At 46.7% G+C, this 17,319-nt stretch overlaps 1 protein-coding gene across 1 annotated transcript; it reads right to left on the bottom strand.

Moving 5' to 3' along the window:
* Positions 1–7,307: 7,307 nt before the first annotated feature.
* Neu4 (neuraminidase 4) lies at positions 7,308–12,074 on the bottom strand. The gene is made up of 4 exons (XM_021199302.1): positions 11,988–12,074; positions 10,290–10,522; positions 9,948–10,203; positions 7,308–8,439 (listed from the first exon to the last, which is right to left on the bottom strand). Exons 2-4 carry the CDS (start codon positions 10,488–10,490, stop codon positions 7,460–7,462), a joined length of 1,437 nt encoding a protein of 478 aa, XP_021054961.1. The 5' UTR covers positions 10,491–10,522; positions 11,988–12,074; the 3' UTR covers positions 7,308–7,459.
* Positions 12,075–17,319: the final 5,245 nt, after the last annotated feature.

The raw sequence follows: 17,319 nt of genomic DNA, 5'->3' as shown, positions 1-17,319 counted from the left end.
CACACACACACACCATATACACACACACATGCATAATTCATACAACAGACAGACTCCACTCACAGACACAGACAGCCATGACACACACAGAACAGGAGACAGAGACACAGGGACAGATTCACAAGACAACCTTCAGGTAGAGATTCAGACTCATACAACAGACAGACAGACAGACAGACAGACAGACAGACAGACAGACAGACAGAGGGCAGAAGATAAAAGGAGCATGAAGTAACAAATTCTAATCTGGACTCCCTTGGTTAAATGACTCCAAGGGAAATGCTTCTCTTTCTTTCCTTAATGTGACACCAATTCATTATTGGTGACTCAGAGTTAATCAATAATCATATAATCCACACACCTGGACCTGAAAATGGTTCTTGAGCCTTTTGCTTGCTCAAGCCCACTCCCGCTCTGTGGGAGTATATACCTATACTTCATTCTCTGTTTTTTGTTTGTTTGCTTGTTTTGTTTTTGTTTTTTGTTTTTTGTTTTTTTGTTTTGGTTTTTTGAGACAGGGTTTCTCTGTGTAGCCCTGGCTGTCCTGGAACTCTGTAGACCAGGCTGGCCTCGAACTCAGCAATCTGCCTGCCTCTGCCTCCCATTCTGTGTTTTAAAACACCTATAATTTATCTACTGCATGTCCATATCTTATTCAACTATTGGTTCAAGACACAAAGAACCTGGATATCAGGTCACAGAAAATGCCCAAGATTCTCTTTGGTGACAGTCCGAGTTCTGTGTTTGTGTCCACACACCCCTCATTCAAGCCTGACCCCTTCACCCCTTGGCTTTGCCCTTTCCAGAAAGCCATATGGTTGGGGTCACACAGTAAGTCTTTCCATATGGCCTCTCCTCATAATATGCATTTGAATTTCATCACTGCCTTTTCTTAAGCTTAATAGCTAGCTGTTGGGTGAACTTTTTTTTAAATGAACAAACATCTTTTCACCCCCAAATCAAGAAAACTATTTCACTCTAGCTTGGTGAACCAATGACTTCAAAGTTCTTTTTTGTTTGATTTTTGTTTTTTGTTTTTGATAGGGTTTTTCTGTGTAACCCTGGCTGTCCCAGAACTCTGTAGACCAGGCTGGCTTCAACTCATAGAGATCCGCCTGCCTCTGCCTCCTGAGTGATGGGATTAAAGGTGTGTGCTACCACTGCCCGGTTGACTTGTCAAGAACATGGCAAGTTATAAACAACTACAGTGCTGAAGAAAATATCTTTCTCAGGAAGAATTAGCAGTTTATATATCCTGAGGGAGGGGTAAAGCACCTTCCTCTCCTGGATGAAGGAAAACTAATGGGCCTACTTTTCTGCAGACGTCACATAGGTGATCACATCTGCTAAGAGCTCCAGTGGTCAGGGGCCATGACTGCAGGACAACATTTCACAGAGATGCACCTCTTTTTTAGTGTCGGTTAATAGTCTGCCATCTGGATGGCTGCAATTGGTGTATTCATCCGTTCTCTGGATGGAAAAGGTGGGTTAGGGTTAGGGTTGGGATTGGGGTTGGGGTTAGGGTTAGGGTTAAGGTTGGGGTTAGGGTTAGGGTTAGGGTTAGGGTTGGGTTTGTTTAGGTTGGGGTTAGGGTTAGGATCAGGGTTGCGTGTGTTTTGGTTAGGGTTAACAGTTGCCTACAAGTTTCATCAATTGTTAATAAAGGTGCTATACATGTTTAGGTTTACATGAGGACACAAGTTTTCAACAATTTTAGGTAAATACTGAGAAGCATAATCACTGGATTACATGGCAGAAGAATACTTTTTCTAGGAACCTGAAATGTGTTCCCGTGTGGTTCCACGCTCCTTCTAGAATGGAGGAAGAGTTCCCGCAGCCCTGCTTCCTCTGACCCCTGGTGAGGTCTGAAAGCCTCTAGTGCACAGACCCAAGCATCCCAAACAAGGCTCCCGCTGTTCTTCCATCTTTTACCTCTCTCCTCCTTGCTAAACCATGAGATGACATCCCTAAAGCTACATACACCAAGGTCTAGTCCCTTATTTGGCCACTGACTCATTCCTGAGGCTGACCACCAAGGTCCAACTATCAAAACACCAAGGTTCAAGAATCAGAATTCATTATTTTTGACTAACCTAATTAAAATACCCAAGCAGAGCTTACCATTAAGTCCTGGCTCATTCTAACACAGACCTACATCTTTCCTTCTTAAAATTAACCCTTGAAAAGCCGCTTGCAACAGTTACTGCCCTGCTTTGATTCGGCTGCCTGTCTCTCACCCTGTTTAATAAAGAAAGGGTTCCTTTGCATTTGGTTTGTGCTTGGAAATTGGTGTTTGGGTGTGGTCTGTGCCTAATTCAGAGTCCAGAGGGGCGCACCTTTCAAGATCAATGTTCTGTATAGTATGTCTAAAGAGCCATCCAGGGGGACAGCCTTGAATTTGTAATCTCCCTGCTTTAAATCCCAAGTGTTGGGATTGCAGGTGTATACCACCACATATGTATACATATGCGTGTGTGTGTGTGTGTGTGTGTGTGTGTGTGTGTGTGTAGCAAGTCTGTTCTTGTTCCTATGAGAAAAATAAAGGAAATACAGTATCTATCAAAGGGTTAAAGACAAGAAAAGCATCATTTTTCATGTTCAAATAAATTATATTTTCTTCTAAGTATTACATACAAAGTCAGTAATGTGTACAGTAGAATAATCATGAGATGATTGACAATACAATATTTTAGAACCACTTTTATAGAAACTGAATGTAGCAGAACCAATCTTATATCACTTTACAAAAAAGCTCCATTTAAAAAAATTGTAAAAACACAATTTGACAAAAATCCCTCCCAAATCAGCACTTTCTTTAAAATCAAAATACTGCTCCAGATTATTTTCTGCTTATCCACTACACCACTTGCATCCAAATGAGAGATTCAAGCTCTGACCCAAGCTCAGAATGAGGCACAGACCCCTTTGCGCTAGGAATAGAGCCCACTGGTTGTACTTGCTTATTTGATTTGGCATGGCTATGCGCCCTTCTGAGGTGACTGTCCTTTGGCCTGCTTGCCCTGTCAGTTACAGGGAGAGACCGTTCAGTCACAACTGAGAGTCGGCCTGTTTGTTCCTATGAATTGATACAATTTTGCTTTCAACTTTGGAGCCTAACATTAGCAGAATACAAATTTACAGCTGCTGTCACTTTCTTCTGAATGCTTTCTTCTCCACTGGCAGAGGTCTCTTCCTGCACTCTGAGTGTCCAAGTGTCTGTCACAGTCTTCTCTGTGTCTGTCTCCCTCCGCTGTGGTTGGCATGTGGCTGTTTGGATCTTCAGTGTCTGTTTTGGTTTCGCCAGTGGAACCAATTTGTCCTTTTAATTGGCATGTCAGTGTGTGTTTAGAGTAATATGGGTATGTTTAATTGGCATGTCAGTGTGTTTAAAGTAATAGGGGTATGTTTGGGTTTCATTGATTTAACCTCTGCATCCACTTCCTGCCTTTACCTTCCCTGATCAGTATTTAACTTCCTGTTCCTTGCATGGTTAAGTTGATCTTTCTCTCTTCCCAATTGTCACCTCTCCATACAGGGATCAAACCACCTTCAGCCATGTCTGCTGACATGGTAAGTTATGTCAATAGCTTATACAAATTAGAACTATCAGCTTTTTGGACTTCGGGAACTCTCAGGATACCTCCCTTCTGTTTGCCTCCCATTCCTCCTCACTGCATCTTGCTTCGATGTTAGATTTTCTTTTTTAATTCCAGTCCTTTGTTGTTGATGATGATGTTGTTGTTGATGTTGTTGTTTATTTGAAGAGATATTTTTTCTTGATTTATTTTTAGGGTAGATTTTCACTATGTCGCCCAGGCTAGCCTTGATCCTCTTGTTTAAATTCATCCTCCAGGAGTTCTGGGCTTGCAGACATAGGCCTTTACCTTCCATATTGAGGGTTTCACTGCATGGGACCCTTGGGTTGATAGTCATTTTCTCGCTGACCTCTCTGAAGGGCAGCCCTATTGCCCCTTTCTTGTGCTTTGGCTCCCAGGTTGACTGGGTTGCCCAGCTTCTTCGGTTCAGTGGTTTAATACAATGTGCTCCCCTGTGGTTTTCCTTTGGTTTACTCTGCTCAAAGACACAGGAAATTTCAAGTGACCACAGCCACTCCCTTGACACACCCAAAGAAGACTAAACCTCTGAACCTGTAAGCCAGCTCCAATATTGTCCTTAAGAGAGTTGCCTTGGTCGTGGAGTCTGCTCACAGCAGGAAAACCGTAACTAAGACACCTTGGACCAAAACCTGAAACCATGGTTCAACATAAAGCTTTCCTTTAAGTTGTCTTTCTCTGATATTTGGTGACAGAAATGAGAAGGGACAAACAGCTGTGTTCAGTGCATAGCTTCTAGCTAGGGAAGGCAGGGGGATGGTCCCTCCTCTTTGTCTGTGATGAAGGATGAGGAAGGCAGAAGATGACTCCTCCTCTTTGTGATTCATGATGAGCTATAATGGACCTCAGACTGAAAATGGACAGTGACTATTTCTGGCTACTCACAACTGTGTCTCATGGCCACTGCTTCACAAGCCTGAAACACAGTTGTGTTCCAAACAACAGACTTACTGCACATGTTGAACACTGGTATCTGTCACTACACCGGTCCATAGGCTAACACTAGGGACCAAGAGGAGTGACTCCTGCAGACTTCGGTGGGAAGTGTTCAGCTCCTTCCCTGTCTGCAAACCCAGTTCCAAAGCCCCTACACTTTGGCCCCTTTTATTACAGCCTTCTCATGACACTGGACCCATTCAGGTAACCCATCTTCCCTTTGGCTTTCTGAAAATCCTTTGGCCTTCAAGATCACACTTTACAGGTCCTGGAGTCAGGGCAGGGCTGTCTTCAGTGGGCACCATTCTACCTGCCAGACATCATGTCTATGCAATATTGGAGCTGGTGATCACAGAAGCTAGAGAGCTACATATCACTCAGGAGACTCAGAATGAGCAGTGCCAGGGAAGCCTGGGCTCAAGAGGGGAAGCGTAAGCCCAAGGTATAGCGTGCACCACACAAGAGACATCAGATGCTCTGAGTGGTGATGAGGGGCCAGAGGTGTTGTAGCTGGGAAAGCAGAAGGAAAGGCCTTCTGTGGGGACACACTTATCCTCCTCCCCACACTGTAGGGTACTAAGAGGGTGGAGACATCGTCTACTATGGGTCTCAGAAAACCCAACAAAGAGGTGATGGGGATAAGACAGTCTTTTAAGCCTATCCCCCAGGGATAAAACCTGGTAGCTCTATCAGAATATGGAGAGAGGGCTGGTAAGATAGTGAGATAGCTCAGCAGGTTGGACAAGCGTGGCAATTGGAGTTCAATAACCAGATCCCACATAAAAGTGGCCACAAAGTTCTTCTATGACCTCTACAGGCATTCATTCTGTGGCACGCACATGTGCACATACCATCCCAACACATCATCATCATAGTAATAATAAATAATAATAAATTTTAAAGATATGTTCCTTTTTATGTGGATGGGTGTCCTGCTTGTATGTATGCCTTAGTACCACCTGCATGTAGTGTCTATGGAAGCCAGAAGAGGGAGCTGGATCCCCTGAAACTGGATTTATGGGTTGTTGTGAGCTGCCATGTGGGAGCTGAAAACGAAATCCAGGACTATGCAAAAGCAAACAAATGTTCTTGACCACTAAGCTCTCTCCAGCCTCCAGGTAGATACATAGATACAAAGATAGATGTATAGATAGAACACACAGAAAATACACACACACACACACACACACACAGAGTTTCTTCTTATCTTCAACTACCTCACGATCTACCATCAAGACAATCATCATCAGACAAGGCTGCTCAACCATGACCCCCAGAAGTAGGAACCAATATCAACCTCCTTCCTTTAAAGCTCACCCAGTCTGTGCCATGTGGCACAGTGCTACTAACAGTGAAGGCAGACTGAAACAGGACCCTGCCCTAAGCCTAAGCACATCCTCCTTCCCTACCCTACCCTTCGGGGCCACAGTCAGGTGACCCTCCCTCAGAGTCCCTGTCAGCTGGTGATGTGGTGATAACAGGACCCACTTCAAAACAGTGTCTACCCCAAGGCTTGGCCAAAGAACACAGTGGTTTAATAGGTATAGTACCCAGAGCAGTAAAGATTTTTCTTTAAGTCATTTTTTAAAAAGTGTATAGCTTTCTAAATCGTCTAACTTTTCTAAAATGGGCATATGCCTGTTGGGGTTTTGTTTTGTTTTTTATTTTGTAAGGAAGTGTGTGTGCATGGGTGTGTATCATATACTTCCGGAGGTCAGAGGTCACCGCTGAGTCATTCTTCAGAACTTCTTTCTTTGTATTTTGAGGCAGGGTCTCTCACTGAGACCTGGGATATGCCAGTTAGGCCAAGCTGTCTGTTCAGAGAGTCTTGGGGGATTTCTTATCTCTGCCTCTCCATGCTGAGATTACAAGTATACCATCAAATCGGGATTTTTTTTTTTTTTTTTTGAGACAGGGTTTCTCTGGGTAGTCCTGGCTGTCCTAGAACTCACTCTGTAGACCAGGCTGGCCTCGAACTCAGAAATCCGCCTGCCTCTGCCTCCCAAGTGCTGGGATTAAAGGCATGCACCACCATGCCTGGCCAAATCGGGATTTTTATGGGATGCTAAAAACGAAACTCAGATTTCCCTGATTCCATGGCAAGTGCTTTACTGAGTAAGCCATCACTCCAGCCCACACAAACTGTTTTTATAATCAGACATTAGGACTTTAATACGAAATACAAAAGGGTACCAGGCAGTGGTAGTACATGCCTTTAATCACAGCATGTGAGAAGCAGAGGCAGATGGAGCTTTGAGTTCAAGGTCAGCCTGATCTACAGAGTGAGTTCCAGGACAGCCAGGGCTACACAGAGAAACCCTGTCTTGAAAAAGCAAAAGCAAGAGAACGGAGAGAACAACTCTGACAGGACAAGAGCCCTCTCTAGAGAAGGGTAAAGAAGTGGGCACGTGGAACAGGTCCTAGGAGGTAAACCCCTGCTCTAGTCAAGTTCTGTCCCCTCTAGCTGGGGAGGCTAGCTCCCCAACCTGCTTCTCCTGCTGGAAATTCAGAAAGTGAACAGACCCCAGACATCAGCACGTTTCAAATTGGCTGAGGTTGGCACACAGGGCTGTGGAAAGCAGTGCAGTGATGTCCACTGTCCCTGTTGCCTTCCCCCCAGGCACCCTTGGGATATGAAAGCTGAGCAAGGTGCCAGTGGGAGATTTGCATGGTGATCAGACCAGTGAGCTAAAGCACTGGCACCCAAGCTTTGATGTGGAAAGAAAAGTCACAGCGCAGCCTTTTTATTTCTCATTCGCACTCAGAAAGCAGCTGGCTCCCGGGTGAGTCACCACCATCATCCATGAGGGGACAGAGCTCTCTCCATCCTAGCATCATGCTGACCTGCCCCAAACCTCCTCTATATAGTCTACCCTTCCTTCTCAGGTGCCTGCCAGAGGGCCAGGCCATCAAGAGGGCCAGCAATGCCCCTGAGGCTTATCCCTGAGACTTGGCATCTCTAAGCCAGTGGGCACATTCTCCAGGACATCCTCCAGTGAGAACAAGCAAAAAGAAATGTCTTCATAGGAAGCCCTGGTCCCGCTCTCAAACAGACAGGCAAAAGCCAGGGATGCCCCAGGCACAGGCCCAAGAAAAGCAAGGTCAGAGTAGCCACTGGGGCCCTCATAGATCACCCAGGGCTCTGTCCAGCTGTGGGGGTCCAAGGGGGATCGGCTCAGGTAGATTCCCATGTGGAGCCGAGCTCTACGCCCTGCTGGGTGAGAATACAACAACCATGTGGAGCTCTGAAGCATGGAAGCAGAAGACATGGGACGTTCCGGAGTCCAGGATGTCTTATCTCCATCTGGCCTGGGGTCTAGGCCACGATTCTCTGGGCTCCGGGACTGTGGGTAGCAGAGAGGCAACCTGGGCACCCAACGTTCAACAAGACCTCTGGCACTTTCCCGTGAAGACTCCTGTACTCTGAGATCAAAGCATGGGGAACGTGGGGTGTTCCTAGGACTCCCTAGCCACCGGTCATCCTGAGGCTCAATGGAGGGTGGAGCTAGGAAGCCCACAATGCTACCCTGGCAGCCACGAGCCGTCTCCGCCAATGTAGGCACCAACTCCCCTGGTAGGAAGGAAGTGCCTTCATCAGCACTCAGTGCCTGCACACGGTTACCCAGAGGGCTCCGGGCATTACAGTAGAGAAAGTCTCCGTCCACCGCAGCCAGTTGGCACTCTCCAGAGCGTAGGTTGGGCACAAGGCCTCCACAATGCCAGGAGATTCCATGATCATCACTGTAGAAAGCCAAGGAGTGGGGACTGGTCCAGCAGATCTTGCCAAAACACTCCCGTCGGTCCACATGATAGGTGTAAGCGGGAACAAGCAGGCGACCCGAGCGCAGCTGAACTCCATGACCTGGACCCACGGCAAAGGTGGCCCAGTCTACAGAGAGAAGGAGCCAGACCTTTGGGTTAGGAGAGCTGACTGGCTCCGTATATCGGACCAGGAATGCACCCAGACTAGGGGAGCTTATCATGGCTGTCTTCAGAATCCTAGAGGTCTGCTAGGGCAAGTGCCTTCTTAGTTTTTAAAAAAGACATAGTTGTAACTATGGGCATGTGGAAGGCATCCTCATGAATGCAGGTACCCATAGAGGCTACAGGTGACAGATACCCTGGAACCGGAGTTACAGTTAATTGTGAGCCACCCAATCCAAGGTCAGGGGACTGAACTCTACAGTTCTTTACAAGAGCTGTAAATCATACAAGCTCTTAACCTCGGAGGCATCGCTCCAGCCCCTGGGTCAAGTGTTTTGCTTTGTTTGTCTTGGGATGCTAAGCCCAGAAGTCAAACCAAACAAGTCATCTACCACTGAGCCACTCCGCAGCCACTGGCCACCAGAGGCTGGATGATCACCATCAGAGCTCAACTTCTGAAGCAGATGCCACACAGGAGCAGTGGAGGGAGGAGGCCGCGGATGAACCCTTGTGCTGGCTGGTTTGGTGTGTCAAACTGACACAAGCTAGAGTCATCAGAGAGGAAGGAGCCTCCAAGAGACCCAGCTGTAAGGCATGTTCTCAACTAGTGATCATTGGGAGAGGGCTCAGCCCATGACGAGTGGTGCCATCCCTGGGCTGGTGATCCTGAGTTCTATAAGAAAGCAAGCTGAGGAAAACATGGAAAGCAAGCCAATGGCTTCTGCATCAGCTCCTGCCTCCGGGTTCCAGCCCCGATTGAGTCCCCGTCCCGACATCCTCCAATGAGGGACTATGATCTGGAAGTGTAAGCCAAATAAACCTTTTGCTCCCCAACTTGCTTTTTGGTCATAGTAATAGAAACCCTAACTAAGACAGCCCTGTTTCCTCATCCTCCTCCCAGAACCTGCCACATCCCTCTATGTGGCACTCAAGTGCCAGTCCTGTTGCCCCTAGGGGCACAGAGGGCTCAGGGAGGTGGGGGAGAGCTGTAGACTGTCAGTCCCTGGGGAGTAGGGACTGCAGAGATGGAAAAAAGAGACTGTATCCCAGAGATCAGAGCTGGATGAGGAGGAGACAAAAAAGCAAAAGGAAAAGGTAAAAAGATGGGTTTGGAAATAAAAGATTCAGCCCTCGTCACAGACAAGGAGCGCCTCTAGTGGGCTTAAGTTAACAGCCCTGCCAACAGGTAGTGTAAAGAAGCTGGCCAACACCTATTGGCCTGGCACTAAAGGTGCGTGGGAAATACCAGACAGTCCTGCCAACGGTGTTAGGAGGTCATTGTGCTCAGGGGAGGTGGGGTAGGAAGCTGAGGATAAAAGAGGCAGAATGGTCCACCAAATGGTTGGTTGACTTATGCGAGGGACAAGCCCAAGTCCACTAGAGTTCACACCCATCTTTCCGCGTCCAGTCACTACCCACTCTACCCCTCCAACACACCCCAGCAGCCCATCCCACACATCAGATGTCACCTACCCTGCAATGCAGCACCAATGGCTTCCTCAGTGAGATCTCGCACACTGCCCCAGGTGAGGCCAGCGTCACAGCTGGTCACACAGCAGAGGCGAGCAGCGTTCTTGCCAGTGGCGATTTGCACAGCCTCCGGTGTGTGGCCCAGCACAGCAATGAAGAAGAGGAAGATGGTCCCGGAGTGCTCATCCAGCACCGGGCAAGGGTTCATAGACCTGTGCTCCTCCAGTACTGCAGTCTCCAGTACGCTCAGGGCGCCCCACTGAGGGAAGAGAAGCAGATGGTCAGGACTTCTGAAGCCCACAATCGATAGAGCTGGACTCAGTTTCCTCTGCACCCAACACTCACCCGCACCGAGCCCCTGGTCAGCGTGCCCCTCCGTAGCACCAGGCGGTGGGCATGGGAGTCATCAGGGCTAAGTCTCTGTTCCGCGAAGGCCAGCAGGGTAGGCCTGGGAGGCACACAGAGCAGCGCAGGCACACGGTAGGTCAGGCCCGTCCTTTCCCGCTGGAAGAGCACGGTTCTCCTGGGAACATGCGTGGGCCCCATGCCCTTCCGGTAGGAGCAAGGCACCAGGGAGTCTGTTGGGAAGGAGGCTCCACAAGTTTACATGGCCACAGGCATGACCCATGCCCACCTGATCATCTTAATGGCGCTTTCTATCTGCCTCAGCCCAGATTTCTCACAACCCATCCCCAGGCCCCTCACTGCCACTGTACCCCAAATGTCTATGGAAATGGCTCCTCCCTCCTTTCTAAGCTGCTCCTTTGCCAGGCTGGCTAGTGCTGGGGAGCTGGGCAGAGAAACCATGTCCTGCCAGCTGGTGTGTCCTGGACATTCATCGACACAGAACTCGCCCAACAAGAGTTCTGGACAAAATCAGACAAAAGAAAAAAAAAAAGTTCGGGAGAGGTATTCAATGTACACAACTATGGTATATGAGACCAGACATCACACAGCAGGGGCAGATGAGCCCTGACACCTACCCACATGGAAGCAGAAGGGAGCTCCAGCAATCTCCGAGGAGAATAGCTTCACACACAGGAGATACACCCACTGAACCCCTAGGTTGCCTAGGGGTTTGGAGATGAACAGCAAAACAGCCCTTACCTGCAGCATACATACCCCAAGTGGCTCTCATAAGCGCCAGAGAGATTACCAGGGGACGGGGTCGATCAAAAGGCAGAAACAGGAAAGCCAAGAAGAGCAGAAAAGCCCTGGCTTAGCCCTAAGTGGATTCCTCCCTGTCAGAGCAGGGTCAGTGTGAGGCTGAGAAGGTGGAGCATGGGTGGACAGAATTCCAGAACCGAGAGGATGCCATGAACAAGGAAGGGCAAAGCCCTCCCCTCATGGTCATCTACTGTCCTGTCTCCCACTCTGTACCCTGCCCCAGTAGCCATTTCCTAACCTCACCCACAAGCCAAAGCTCAAGTAGGGATCAGTCAGTCTGTGCGATCAGAACCCTGCTTATGAGCACCTTACCGCTTCTTATCCATACTGCCACCCCCTTCCCCATGCATCCCCATTGGTGGGCTAGAAAATACTTCCACATGGAACTGAAGCCACCGGAGGATGGCCAGGCAGACCCAGAGAATGTTTTCTCCCCCATTTAACCTCCCACACAGGAAGATCAATTAGGGGTATGTTGGGGGCATGAACCGAATCTGCCAGAGACCGCTGTCTGATTGGCACCATGGCAGACCAGAAAGTGAGTGTATATAGCTGAGGTGGGATCAATGGGGAAACAGAGCAGGGTCTGCTTTACCTGCGGGACATGTACCATTAGAGCCCATTGCCATCTAGGCCAAACCACCGCCAGCCTAACAGCTCATGGTCAGGCCCCCCAAGCCAGGACACAGCCAAACCCACAGCCCACACCAGCCTCTCCTGACCAGCCTACCAAGAGCCATACAGAAGAAACTAGTTCAGAACAGCAAGAGGAGGCATCCTGGCATAGCACCTGGAGAAAGATCAAGTCTCAGCAGGAACCTAGTATGACCTCACAGATTGGAGCACAGGATAGAGAAGTAGAGGACAGTCACTCACGGAAAGCAGTATCAGGCTCCGTGGACCACGGGGGACTGTGCTGACCACAACTAGAGCCAAGCCTTAGGTCCTCTGGGTCTGCCAAGCACAGTCCGGGTCACAAGCTCCGTGATGCACACTGTCCTGTTCACCCACTACTCTCTCTGGGGCTTCTGAGCAGCTTCCTGTCTCCTAAAAGACCCCAGCTCTGCACTCAAAGGGCGATTGTACCCAAGGAGAAGCAGGTGCGGGGAGCCACGCGTCCGCTTGGACTGAACAGGCACAAGAGAGACTTTCTCTGTATATTTGGATCGTTTCCCAAAGTCTAGGACCACAAGAGCTGTGAATTCAGCCTGCTGGGAGCCTGGTCCCACTCCCCAGCCTGGAAACAGAGCAGGACCCAAAGAGGCTCCAGATACCATCAAGACATTCCCATTGTACATAGGGTAAACTGAGAGCTATGAAGGGGACAGGGCTGTCACACATTAAAGGCATCCTTTTCTGAGACATCTCTGGGTTTCCATAGAGACCTCAGTCAAAGAGCAGGACCTCCCCCCATACCACTGCCCAAATGTCCCGTTCAGGAAGTTCCAGGGACAGGGATTGTCCGGGAATACGGTGTTCCCGCATAGACTCACGCTCACAAGTCAAGTCTTCCTTGGGTGAAGGGTCACAGAGAGAAAATTTGAAGCCTTTCAGCTCTGGCAGAGATGGTACAGCTTGACCTGGGCAAGCTGTTCCCCTAGAGCACCAAAGCCAGCCCAGGCCTTTGCCTCCCACCCTCACAGCCCACCCCATGTTTGAACTTGTCAGCTTCATACCAGGGAAGTCAGATTCCCTCCTTGGGGTCCTTGGCCAGTTAGAAACTATCAGAAAACAGGGACTTTTCTCTTAAACTCTAATAAAATTGTCTTAGAGATTTCCTCTGAGTCCACTGTTCTTTTATGAATTTTTTTTAAAGATTTATTTATTTTATGTGAGTACACAGTCGCTGTCTTCAGACACACCAGAAGAGGGCATCGGATCCCATTACAGATAGTTGTGAGCCACCATGTGATTGCTGGGAATTGAACTCAGAACCTCTGGAAGAGCAGCCAGTGCTCTTAACCACTGAGCCATTTCTCCAGCCCCATGAATTTGTAATTAAATTAAATTAATTAATTAACTAATGAATTGATGAGAAAGAATTTTATAAATTCTTTTTAATGAACCTAAGAAGTCAATGAAGGCATCCCAGTTTTTCCAGTAACATGACAATAATGAAGAGACTCTAAGGATGTTCCTTTTGATGTGTATTATATTGGCAAATTGTGATGTGCAGCTTAAGATCACTGAGAAATTGGCTCTAGAAGCAGGGCCACCCTTCATTTCAGGAAAGAAAAGAACAAAACTGGCAAGAATGAAAGCATTATTGAGAATAGCTGGAGGTAAATTATTTCCTAGTAAGGTTATTTTTAAAGATTTATTCTAATTATGCATGTGAGTATATCTATATGTGGGTATATACACATGAGACAATGCATACATAATCATATACAAAGATGGATTTTAAAAAATATATGTGTAAATCTTTCACTTGCATTTATAACTTGTCAGGTTTCTAAAAGATTTTATTTCTGTGTGTGTGTGTGTGAGAGAGAGAGAGAGAGAGAGAGAGAGAGAGAGAGAGAGAGAGAGAGAGAGAGAGATTTCCGTGCATGTTCCTGTGGATACCTATAGAAGCCAGAAGAAAGCACTGGATCATCTGGTGCTGGAGTTATAGGCCATGTGAGCCACCTCGTGTGGGTACTGGAACCTAACTCTGATCCTCTACAAGAGCAGTATGCACTTAATGGCTGAGCCATCTCTCCAGGTCCCATTGTCAATTTTAAGTTAGACATTGGTTTGATTTTTTTTTCCCCTCCCATAGTGCTAAGCAGTTAAAATCTCAAATTGATCATGGTGAGGTTGTCTAGGCTTAAAGAAACAGTACAAGTGTGACACTCAAGCTGTGCTTAGTAGGGTTGACCCCCCCCCAAATGTGACCAGTGAGGGATCTGGGCATAGCTGTGTACTGTTATCCACCTGAAATATTCTCCTATACTTTTAGGGACCTCAGCTCACAGGCCAAACTGGGATTTGGGGCTTCAACACTGACGGGAATTTTAGTGCTAGTTGGTATAATGAAGATATTTTTAATATGGACTTAGGCACCAGGGTTAATATAAAGAAAGCCACTCAAGGGAAAAATGGGTGGTAATACAGTTGCGAAAATAAAGTGCTTTTACAAATGAAAGAGCTTTTTTTTATTTTGTTTTGTTTTCATTAATTTATTTATCCATTCACTCCACATCATGATGGAAGCCCCCCTCTCCTCCCCTCCCTCCCTCATATGGTCCCTCCTCTTCTCCTCTGAGAAGAGGGGAGGACCCCCCTGGGTATTTTCCCACCTTGGCACATCAAGTCACTGCAGGATTAGGAACATCCTCTCCTACTGAGGCCAGACAAGGTTGCCCAGTTAGGGGGACGGGATCCACAGACAAGCAACAGAGTCAGGGACAGCCCCTGCTCCAGTTGTTGGGGGACCTGCATGAACACCAAGCGGAATATCCCCTACATTTGTGCACGGGGGCAAATGGGAGTTTTGATATAATGTAAATTTCTCTCTTTATTGTTTATATTAAAAACAAACTAATGAATTTTATATAGCAAAACTATCTCCTAAACTGATAGAGGGCAGGAGCAAAGCTGAAGAAAGAAGATCGTAGGAGATGGTTTTCAGAAGTGATCTTAAGCTCTGATGTACTAATTTTCTAGTATTTATTAGCTTTTTATGTAATTTTGATGTCTCTTAGATGTCATTTTTTTAAAGCTTCTATTAACTCTTGTAAGTTATTATTTTGGTGGGTGTCTTAGTCAGAGTTTCTATTCCTACACACAACATCATGACCAAGAAGCAAATTGGGGAAGAAAGAACTTATTCAGCTTAAACTTCCACATTGCTGTTCATCACCAAAGGAGGTCAGGACTGGAACTCAAGCACGTCAGTAGCTGATGCAGAGGCCATGGAGGGATGTTACTTACTGGCTTGCTTCCCCTGGCTTGTTCAGCTTGCTTTCTTACAGAACCCAGGACTACCAGTCCAAGGATGGCGTCACCCATCATGGGCCCTCCCTACTTGACCACTAATTGAGAAAATTCTTAACAACTGGATCTCATGGAGGCATTTCCTCAAGGGAGGCTCCTTTCTCTATGATAATTCCAGCTTGTGTCAAATTGACACACAAAACCAGCCAGTACAGTGGGGGGGTTTTCCCCACTAAAATAAAAGTCTGGTTTATTGAAGCTGGAGAGGTTAAATTCACTTACTGCTCTTGCAGAGGATCCAGGTTCCATTCCCAGAACCCATGTGTCAGCTCACAACCACCTGTAACTCCAAATTTAGGGCATTCAGCACCCCCTTCGAGCCTCTGTGGTCACCAGGTATCCATCCACACAGTGCACACATACACACACACACACACACACACACACACACACAGGGATATAATCACACACTTAAAATAAAAATAAATACTTTTAAAAGGAAAGAAAATAATCTATAGTTTATTTTTGGAGATTGCTTCACACATACATCAAACAGACCAATAAATAAATAAACAGTAATTTCATATACAAAATAAGAAAATACGTTTGGCCTTTTTCATGATTTCGTACAAACCAACTAAATATAGCACAGCTAGACAGGTGCACCAAAAAAAAAAAAGTCACAGAGTACTCAGAATATGATTTTGTTGGTGGTGTTTTGCTTTCTTTTCTTCAAGGTCTCCTTTTCCTTCTTTGAAATTATAATGGATTATACCACAAAGAAAATAAGAAGTGAAGACACGGAGCTAGGTGTGGTGGTGCACGTCTTTGAGTCTAGCTCTTGGAAGCAGAGGCAGACAGATCTCTACAAGATTGAGGCCAACTTGATCTTCAAAGTGAGTTCCAGGACAACCAGGGCTATGTAGAGAGAGACCTTGTCTCAAAAGGGCCAAAGGAAGGGGGGGGTGAAGAGCTGGCTCAGCAATTAAGAGCACTGACTGCTCTTCCAGAGGTCCTGAGTTCAATTCCCAGCCACCACATGGTAGCTCATGGGATCTGATGCCCTCTTCTGGTGTGTCTGATGAGAGTGACAGTGTACTCGTATATATAAAATAAATCCAAAAGAAAGGAAGGAAGGAAGCAAGCAAGTCGAGAGAGAGGAAGGACTTAGAATGCTCCTAAGGTTGGGGTTGGTTACTTTGTATCATCAAAAGTGGCTTATGCGCTGGGCAGAGGCTGTACAAGGCTTTAATCACAACACTTGGGAGGGAGAGGTGAGTTCCAGGGCAGCCACAGCTGTTACACAAAGAAACCTTGTTTCAAAAAATAGTGGCTGCCACCAAACAATACTTGCAAAAATATAAAATGTAAATTGGAGAATACAAAATTTCCTCTTAAAATGCTTTTTAGGTGCATTTATTTTTATTTATGTATATAACTGTTTTGACTGCATGCATGTGCTCCATGTGTATACCTAGTGTTAGCTGAGTTCAGAAGAGAGCATCAGATCCTTGGAAGTTGTTGTTGTTGTTGATGATGTTGTTGTTGTTGTTTTCTTCCTGTTACGAATTCAGCCTGGTCAACAGGGCCAGCACTGAGCCCTACAGAAGGCGGTTGGGTTGGCCTCTCCAATCAAAGGGGATTCTGAGATCGGCAGTGAAGCGCTGGCTAGGTCATACTGACCTTTTTAAATCTAACATTCCTTTTTTGGCTGTCTAGTAGTCATCCTCATAAGTGCTTTGCTTCTTGGTCACCCTCAGCTGCCCATGAGCCTGTAGCTGCTTCAGCATCTTCATCTTCATCTCCATCCTCTTCCTTCCCACCTTCCTCCTCCTCTTCATCTACCTCATGGTCAGTCTCCTGACCCCATCTTACTCATGAGCTTCCCATCGGCAGGGGCATCTCTTCCATTCTCCGCCACTCCAACAAGTCCTTAGTGCCCAGAGTCTGTCCCCTGCAGAGCTGGTGTCCATGGTCTGACTTGGTGAGGCATGCCAGCGATCCAATGCAGGAGCACAAAGGAGAATGAACACTCAAGGACTCTTGCAAAAAGGCTTCTGGAGTGAAGGGAGCTGCATCAAGAAAGGTCCCTGACATCAGAACGGCCCAAAAGTTATTTTCTGGACTATCCAGTCATGATTTTAAATCAATTTCTCCCCCCCTTTTTTTTCAAATAACTACTTATTAGATACGTATTTTTTACTTTATTACAATTCAGTGAGATTGTTAATTATGTTTTTCCTTTTTTTTTTTTTTTTTTTTTTTTTTTTTTTTTTTTTTTTTTTTT

This window comes from Mus pahari, chromosome 5 (genome assembly GCF_900095145.1).
Source record: "Mus pahari chromosome 5, PAHARI_EIJ_v1.1, whole genome shotgun sequence".
In the NCBI taxonomy this organism is placed as follows: domain Eukaryota; kingdom Metazoa; phylum Chordata; class Mammalia; order Rodentia; family Muridae; genus Mus; species Mus pahari.
Note: the sequence above shows the minus strand (reverse complement) of the source record. Positions and strands in the feature narration are given on the sequence as shown.